The sequence below is a fragment of the Blennius ocellaris genome (assembly GCF_963422515.1).
Source record: "Blennius ocellaris genome assembly, chromosome: 8".
In the NCBI taxonomy this organism is placed as follows: Eukaryota; Metazoa; Chordata; class Actinopteri; order Blenniiformes; family Blenniidae; genus Blennius; species Blennius ocellaris.
Window position 1 is genome coordinate 4,086,269 of NC_137657.1, and position 9,432 is coordinate 4,095,700.

The window sequence follows — 9,432 nt, forward strand, 5'->3', positions numbered from 1 at the left end:
ATCAGACTGACTCATTTTGTTTGTAACAATTCTAAAATGTTATCATGATTTGCACTAAGTCAGGCTCTGGTGGTCATAACAATGGTAATGACTAGTTACTTAGACTTAGTTGTCTGAAGTAACCCAGACTGTGGAGGTAAAACTGCCACTCTGGTGATCAGAAGGAACATGTTGTTCATATGGAGGGGAACTTTCCTCCAGTCCAGGCTGGTAGTTCCTCTCCCACTGTCACTGCTCCGTCAACGACTGGAACAACTCCTGTGCCACTAGGTGGCAGCACTAGCATCTGGTAGTTGTAATCCCTGATTAAATGAACAACCAGACAGCTCAGTTTCACTTTTATTAAATTGTGGTTGAAGCAGACATGTGATGATCATCCGTCCACGCTGCAGCCTGCAGCACGCCGACGTAGCAGGTGGAGCAGCCCGGCTGTCGGCTCAGAATACATACAAAGACTTGATTAGTTGCGGACCTGGTTAGAAAAGTCACTGGGTGATTACTGGGAGCCTTCACAGAGGCTGTGATGGACACGCAGGCCACCAGGAGCTTCAAGTTTCATTTGTCCAATAACCCCGCCGCTCTCTCCCACACACATCCTCGAACACCAGATCTAGAAGGAAGCGCAGCCGGCAGTCTGCCGAGCTGCTGGCGAGGACGACCAGGGGGAGTGAGACACTTAAATAGACGACAGGTGACAGACGACATGTCAGGGATAGTGCAACGTCTCTCTTCTCGCTCCCGACACAAACACCATCTGTTCCTCTCCCGCCGGCTCGCTGATGAACCGCTAATCACCCTTCTTCCTGAAAAAGGCTTTCCTGTCTGAAACTCTGTCTTTGGTTTCCTGCAGTTTCTCAGAGAGCTTGTCCTTCGTCTCCTCCATCTTCTCAGAGAAGCGCTCCTTGGTCTCCTCCATCTTCTCGGAGAAGCGCTCCTTGGTCTCCTCCATCTTCTCCGACAGCTTCTCCTTGGTCTCCTCCATCTTGTCCTGGATGTACTCGGTGACTGGCGGCGGCGTGGACAGGTAGCCGTGCTTGCGGAGGTACTGAACGGACAGCGACGTGCCGCCCAGAGTCACCGTGTACCGAGCGGGAGTCGCTATCTGCCGAGACAAAAGCAGTCACACCGTCAGGACAGGAACAAGAAGTCAAAGAGATTTCACTTTATCTGTCGACGAGACCCGAGTCGGGGGCCTCATGAAGGGTGCAGACCACTTCTTCTGTACACAGCTTCCTCTCTGCTGAGACCAGGGCTGCCAAACATTTGACTTCAGGGGCCATTTTCCTCCTGGGTGGGCCGGGCCATTAAAATAGAGCCATCACAAGCTTTAAAATTAAACTAGATTTTCACAAAATCAAACAATTGTTATGGAAAATGGCCACAATCTCTACATACAGCCAATGTTGATGAAACCTTGTGGTGTGAAACACAGTGAAGTGTCCAACAAGCTGCTGGTATAGCCGGGCTCTCACCAGGATTCTGACGGTGTAAGGGTGGGACCGCTGGAGGTTAGGCTGGGGGTTTGGGGGCTCCCCATGGGGGACCGGAGCAGCACCCTGGACCCCCACCCAGAGGAAGCGTTTAGGCTATTAGGGTTGATCTGGCAATGCAGAAGACTATCATCAGTGGGAGATATTGGATTTGCTGCACCGACCTTGACAAACTTATATAAGTTCAGAAATAACACATTCATAAACCACATTTTATTCAGAATTATAGGAAAACTTGAATAAAATCTATAAACTAGAGAGCGAGACAGTTGTGACATTAATGTGATTATTGTTCATTGTTCAGCCTTCACAGGCTGCATCAAAGTGGAAATCTTTAGCATCTGGTCCTTCCATTAGAGATCATGAAGATGTTGTCAATGGTTCATGGATCATGAAAAACAGTTTAAATAAATAGTATAAATAGAGTATAAGTATAAAAGAGTATAAATAAAGGTGTCTGCACACTCCCAAAACAACAAGGAGGTTCGGTTGTTGACTCCAGCCAGCCAACTCTCAGGCCACGCCCCCTCACCGCTGCACACCTGAAGTGGTTATCAAAAACTTGATTTTGGACTCAGACTAGGGCCACAGCAGACAAACAACATATCAACAGACAAGACATTAAAAGAACGATCGTCCAGAGCCATTGAAAGTAAAGCACCAGTGTTTCCACAGACGAGAAAAGAGCGGAAGCGCGCTTTGAGTAGGGCTGGTCAGAGAACACATGATGCTATTAACAGTGTGAGCCCACATGCGACCTCAGGTACATGAAGTTACTGGCACTGCGCCAGCAGGGCCTCTGGAGTAGAAATCCTCCTGCCATCATTGTACGCCACCTGAAGGTCATACATCCTGCTGTTTCTGTAACGCCTCCACAAGAGGGCAGTGTACTTTAAAGAGTGACAATATGCTTTAAAGAGGGCAGTGTTAACATATGCAGAGCACAGAGAACTTACTGATAAGCATGTTGGCGTGTGCATGTTACATACAACACTGCCTGTAAACATCTCTGTCACCTGACAGGTCAGAGGTCATATAGTGTCCCAGGTATTTCACCTGGTCACGCACTTTCAGTTTAATGTCCGACAGCGAGAATTCATGAATAGATGCTAACGAGCTTCCAGACTCACACAGTCGCGAGGCTACATGCTACACGAGTGAAATACGGCTGCCATAGTGAGCTGGAGCGTGGCCCACGGCAGTGTGTAGACAGACGCCACACACAGCCCTGTCGCCGGCTTGCAGCAGAGCGCGGAAGTAAACCAGAGAAACCTGTGACGCCGTGCGTGCCTTGTTGTTATTGACACGCTGTGTGCACGTGTGCGTTACCGCCTTTACGCTTAAGTACAAGACACAGTAATGGCTAATTCCAGCGTCACAGGTAACAGCGTAACAGCCCACTGAAATGCACCGGCTGTTGCATTCTGGGTGTTTTTATGAACTTCTCCCCAACGTCATGGTTTTGAGATTGATAACAACAAAGTGGCGAGAATTCATGGCAGCATTACTAATAGCTCACCTCAGGTCTCAGCGTTGTGTCGCTTTTCTTAAGAAATGTGTTAAAAACTTGTGCTTTCTACAAATTGGCATCTCATTTCAAATGAGGACAGATGGCCGCACCTCCACCTCGCAGCCGAAGCGGGACGTTTTTATTTTAAAACAAGAAGGCCGTTGCTGGGCTAATCCCCCGCCAGAGGGCTTTATATTTTCTCACAAAGCAGCTCTAAGGCAGCACACTTGGTACACTAGAGGGTGTTCCATGGGTCCTAGTAGATCATTATGTAGAATCTGAAAGGTCTTCTTCATAAGCTATGTCAAAATACGTCTCCAGAGCCCAAAAGGTGTTTTTATGCACTTAGTGACCCTGCGACCTGATATGCAAATGAGGTCATGGTCACCATGGTGCCCCTTCTCCCCAGGTGGAGTGTCCATGTGTGAAGTTTGGTGACTGTGGGCCCAGGAACTGCTGAGAAATGAGGAGAAATGTTTATATGAAAATACATGTATTGTGCAACCATGACGAGCAAACTTCAGACCCTACCAATCTTCAAGGTCAAGGTCAGGTCACTTGGTGTACTGGAGGTTATCCCTGGAGTGTGTATCATGTGTGTATAACATGTCAGAGCCCTAGCTCAAAAACCTAGGCCTCCAGAGCCCAAAATGTGTTTTTAAGCACTTCGTGACCCTGTGACCTACTTAATATGCAAATTAGGTCAAGGTCACCATAGTATCCCTTCCCCCTCTGAGATGTATCCACATGTGAAGTTTGGTCACTGTGGGCCCAGGGGTTGCCGAGATATAGGTAGAAACGTTCGAACGGACGGACGGACGGAGACTGTTTCAAGATCCCCCTTCGGGGCCTATCAGCCACGGCGGGGGATAAAAATGAGTGTTACCCGTTTGACCCGCACGTTACTGCTGGATGTTGGAAGTAAAACACCGGTAAAGAAAAGCGTCGGAAGCAAAAGACAGCACCTTGTACATGGCGTATGCAGTGAGAGCGTAGCCGCTGGACGAGTCCCTCAACAATCCCACCACGGACTCCGGCAGGCCGATCATCTCCAGGAAGGGCACCACATTCACTCCGCTGAGGAAGAGCCAGGAGGAGAATGTGGGGACAAAACCAGGGAAACGTTCAAAGTTTTGTTTGAGACGGAACAGTTTGAGAGGATTTTCATTCACATGGAACCTATAGAAACACCGAACATGAAGGAGTTGGCAAGTCGGGCCACTTTTCTCCATCGATCTGTGACCCACAGGAACTTTTGTAGTCCGGAACAATAACCCCCCCCATAGAATTTTGACCCCCAATATGAAACTTTTCCTTTTGCTGTTAAGAGTGTTCTAATGCCGATCTTTAATTAGAGACGTCCCGAGACAACCTTCTCACTACCGAGATGATACCGATACTATTGCAGTTTTTAGTATTGGCTGATACCGATAGAGCCGATATCAGCACAAATCATACATACTTTTATTACATGTTTTGTAGTGTGGAATGTTAGAAAAGGCTCGATCAAGTGATGTTACTCAAACAGAGAATAGTCACCAACAGTAGATGTGAGAAAAACTGACCCATTTATTATTAACTAATTGGTTTCATACATGTTAACCTTCAGCATAATATCTACAGTGTTCTACACTTGAATCAAATTTTAAAAATAAATAAATGAGAAGATCCTGAAAATAACCTAAATAAATCCAATAAAAACAAATTTTCCTTTAAAGTGCGAACAATTCACGATCACTTCAATAATTTTTTGTACCGTCAGTATTTGGTGGGAACAACTGAGGGTGGGGACAAAAACAACAACACAGCATCGTCAACGGCTCAAAGTTAAGAGTTCACACTTCCACATTCACTGACTAATGAAACAATGTGATCACTGCTCTTAGCCTTCGCCAAAATAGAAGGAAGTTTACAAGTCAGTGTAAACAAACTAGAAATATAAACTTTTTAAAAATTGATTCCTAAAATGAAGACAATGCTAAAGGTGTAATACTTAGATTACATGTATTTAGTACCTCTCCAGTACCTTTACTTTTATAGTGAAATAGGAGACATATGTCACTTTTCCACGCTACAGAATATTGACCCATGTGGGTTTATTTATTTATTTTTTAAATTTTATTTAAGGTAGTGCAAATAAACAATACAAAACAGTAAACAATTCCAAAGATGTGTGAAAATGAACAATACATTCTATATACAAAAGAAAGACAAACAAGTGCTGCCTCAAAATACTATTTACATAATGTGTGTGTGTGTGTGTGTGTGTGTGTGTGTGTGTGTGTGTGTGTGTGTGTGTGTGTGTGTGTGTGTATATGAAACACTAAGTGTAACTTTGTTATGTTTATGGAGGAAACAGAGGAGAAAGGAAATAGTTTGTATAGAAAGGAGCAAAGGAGAAGAAAAAGTGAAATGATCCATTCTGTAGCAATTGAATGAGGTTGTTTTGGAATTGAGGTGCTATTGTCATAAATCCAGAGAGTCGACTGAGATTCTGTAAGAATATAGTCAGACAGCAGATTTTTCCACTGATGTATATTGATACTATTTTTTGATTTCCAGTTTGTGAGGATGGTTTCCTTGGCGATGGTTCGGCTACAAGCAGTAGTTTAGGATGTGGTGAGTGGAGATTGATAGTTGAGATATCTCCTAGAAGACAGTGTGTGTGTGTGTGTGTGTGGGGGGGGGGGGGGGGTCCAGGAGGGCAGAGAGGGGGTCTGACACCTCCAACAAAGTGAGACCGGTGAACAGAACCATCTGGCCTGAATGTAGCTGTCAGTGGTGTTTTGTATGCAGTTAGTACATGTCTCAGAGTTTGCGGTGAATTTAGAGAGTTTCTGTCCTGTGAGGCCAGTTCTGTGTATGGTTTGTATTGTTTCAGTTGTAGACATACTGTAGATGTTATTGCATCTGTGAGTCCAGAAGTTGGCATCAGGAGCAAGTGACAGGTCTTGTTCCCATCTGTGATGTGGAATTGCCACGTCTTTATCTGACTTGGTAATCATTTTATACAATTTGGTTGTGAGTTTTTTTCTGGACTTGATATTTAAGAGTTCTGAAGACCCATGTGTTTAAATGTTCTATCATCTCTTTCCTCAGTGTGAATGTAAGGTGTTGAGACACACTTTACTTTTCCATGACTCAATGGCAGCGGGTCACTTTTCTACCTGACCCAGCGTTTCCCCAAAAACTTGTTTCCCCGCATTTCCACGGAGTCGGAGCGATTCTAAAGCGTTGTGTTTTTTTTCACCGCTTCCTGTGGCTCCGTTGTCGTGGAAACGGGACAAACAGCTGCTAAACACCAAGGTTTTCCGTGGTCCCCGGAGGACGGTAAAGTGGCGGCGACTCACTTCATAGCAGCGTAATAGAAGGTCCCGAACCAGACGGTGGACGTCAGCAGGTGCACGGGGATCAGAACCTTCCCGTACTGCTTGAAGGTCCTCTTGAACCTCTGCACCAGGCCGATGGACTTGTCCTGCAGGGGATCCACCTCCGCCGGCTGGCTGGCGGCGGCTGGCCTCTGGGGCGAGGGTCCGGACTCCTCGCCCCCCCGCTGTGACGGCGGCCTGTGCTGCTCCGCCCCTCTGCCGGGGGGCGACGTGGAGAGGTGGCGCGGCAGACGGAGGACGCAGCAGCAGAGAGCCAGCGGAGGCTCGGGGACGGCGGCCGCCAGCAGCAGCGGGCGAGTCGCCGCCACCCGCCGGAGCGTCCCTAGAGTCAGGAGGCGCTGCATCATCATCCTCCTCCTCTTCCTCCTCCTCCTCTGTGCTGGTCAGCTGCACACTGCAGGGTCACAAACACGTGGAAAGACAAACTGTTAAATATTTAACGGGAAAGTCTTTTTTTTTATAAAGATATTCAATAAATGCTGTTCCAAATTCAAACACATAATTGTGTAAATAATCGTGATTATGATGTTTTCCATAATCGAGCAGCCCTCGTACCCATAATTTATATTTCAGTTTATTTCTCTATTTATTTCTGGGACAATTTCTGGTCCAGTAACATTTGCTATGGTGACAGGCCGAGATGCACAGTTCACTTATTAAGTCTTAACAGCCGGCTATGACGTCGAGCTGCTTTTGGATAAGCTGGTGATCTTCTCTACATAACATGAATAAAACAGTTCATTTGATCTTTTGTCCTCGCTGATAGAAGTAATAAAGTACAGTCAGTCTCTTTCTATAACTCAGAGGAAACAAGCTGAACTTTGTATCTGCCAACACCCACACCACTCTCTCTCTTTTTCTTTTGTCCGGGGTGGGGCGTTACGATGGTGTGGTGGTTAAACACACTCGCCTCGTAGAAACACGGTTTGGTTTGAGTCCAGATTCTGACACGTTTAATGCACTTTTTATTCATAAAACCATCAAACCAACTTGTCAACGTCAATCTTAGGCTGAGATCTTGTCAGTGTTGCAGATTAAAAATTATAAATCAGGAGTGTTTATTCTTAAGTTAAATGTTAAGTCAGTGAAGTAATGCTTTCAAACGTACGCCTTGATTCATACAGCAACTTTATCCCAGTCGTCTCCTCTGCTGCTGAACTCAGTTTTCAGTCTGTCGCCATAGTGACTTGTGGTATAAGGGCGCCATTGATGATGGCTTTTTACCGTGGTTGTGCGCACGCTTAACTCAAGGTTCTCTTACTCAGAGTTGATTGAACTAATTCAGATCAGCTGTTCTGGAACCGGAAACTCTGAAATTCTCATTTGAGAGTCAGTCGACTCAGAGTTCAGGGAGAAACTCAGAGATTGTTGAACACACCCTGGACTTTAGTATCCACCGTGCTTGTCTTGTGAGCTCTGGTGTTCGGTCAGTCTGTCTCATTGTGGCTGCGCTCTCGTGTTTCTGCGTCTCGGCTCCTCAGTGGCCTTCATAGACTGTTGACTTGTCGTCTGGCCAACAAAATGTGTTTTTGTTTCAACGACAACGACGTCTGGCATTGTGAGTCCTCATCTCCTGATAAGAGTTTCACTAAATGGCTACAATCTCAACATGAAGTTCATTTCAATGAATACATTCTGATGCAAAATACAGTAACATGATTAAAAAACGAAAAACACTTCTCTAATAGCATATACTATATAAAACACCCATAATGCAACATATAGGTGTTTTTACCAAAGCCCCTTAACCACATGGCTCTGAGGTCAGTCTGCTTTCATGGCCGCATGACTGATGTCTCCTCCCAGGTCTCAGTACTGTCTGCTACTCTTAAGAATTTTGATTAAAAAAAACAAAAAACAAGGTTTGCTTTGACTTTTTTTTTTTTTTTTAACCATTTTCTTGTTAGTTTGACCAGATTGGAGCCTCTTTGCAGGGTGGCTTTGGCCCATGGGCCTTACGTTTGACACCCCTGGTTCAAACATTGCAAACCTCTGTTTTGGAAGGAGTTTGTTAGCTTTGAGGGTGAAGGTCCATCACAGCTGATATTGGGGTATTCCCTTCATCTAAAGCGCACATTATTAAAAACTCTACAGCCAATCTGTAGCTCAGTTGAGTCAGGTCACAGGGATGGCTGTAAACAGTGTGCAGACTGGCAGTGCTGGACAGACAGGGGCTATTAGAGAAACAGAGGGGTGGTCCTGAGGGGGAAACCCACCAGGTTTTACACTAAATGTCTATTTTAAGCAGTATGACATTGAAACTGTTTTGTTTAGAGGACAGGAAGCTTTTACTTCCCCTGTCCACAGATCGTCCTGCATAGCAAAGACACATGTTTTCACGACTCTGCACAGCTGTTCAAAGCGGTAAAACCCAGCAGATTAGTTTTATTTAAATTTAATCTAAAGTCTGACCGCCGTCTGACAACTTCTCCTGCAGCGTGACGTTAGCATGTCAGCTAGCCGCTCGGCTAACATCCCGAGCAGATTAACCGATACTGTGACTCGTTACGAGCCTCTGAAGCGGGACAGCACAGAGCAAAACTCACTCACCCCGGAAGAAACGAGTCGTGGATCAATTAAAGCGGAGCTCCTCCGTCCTGAGGGCTAACACTCGTCCGCTGGCCACATTTAGCATGGCAAACAGTGCCAGTGGAAAGCAGCGTGAAGCCGCGGAGGATTCTGGGAGATGTAGTCTAATGCGATGCAGCGGTGCAAAGTACCGACGTGTAAGAACCTGCATTTCCCAGCATGCCCTTCGAAAAGTCCACTTCTTCGACACATGAAGTTGGCCCACTGACTTGTTTTCCACCTAATGTCCTTCAAACCTGCCTAAGCGCGCGCGTGTGTGTGCGTGTGTGTGTGTGTGTGTGTGTGTGTGTGTGTGTGTGTGTGTGTGTGTGTGTGTGTGTGTGTGTGTGTGTGTGTGTACATAAATCCATCAACTCCATCAATGAACTACTACTATTAACCAGTGGTGTGCAGTCAGGTTTATTTTTTTTAATAATTAAAAAGTGATTCTGAAAAATGTGTCTGGAATCAATTA

The 9,432-nt window shown here is 45.7% G+C and overlaps 1 protein-coding gene across 1 annotated transcript; it reads right to left on the bottom strand.

Moving 5' to 3' along the window:
• Window positions 1–327: 327 nt before the first annotated feature.
• Window positions 328–9,054, bottom strand: LOC308133604 (uncharacterized protein C18orf19 homolog B-like). The gene is made up of 4 exons (XM_080501059.1): window positions 8,940–9,054; window positions 6,351–6,783; window positions 3,966–4,077; window positions 328–1,102 (listed from the first exon to the last, which is right to left on the bottom strand). Exons 2-4 carry the CDS (start codon window positions 6,737–6,739, stop codon window positions 788–790), a joined length of 816 nt encoding a protein of 271 aa, XP_080357185.1. The 5' UTR covers window positions 6,740–6,783; window positions 8,940–9,054; the 3' UTR covers window positions 328–787.
• Between the last annotated feature and the right edge of the window lie 378 nt (window positions 9,055–9,432).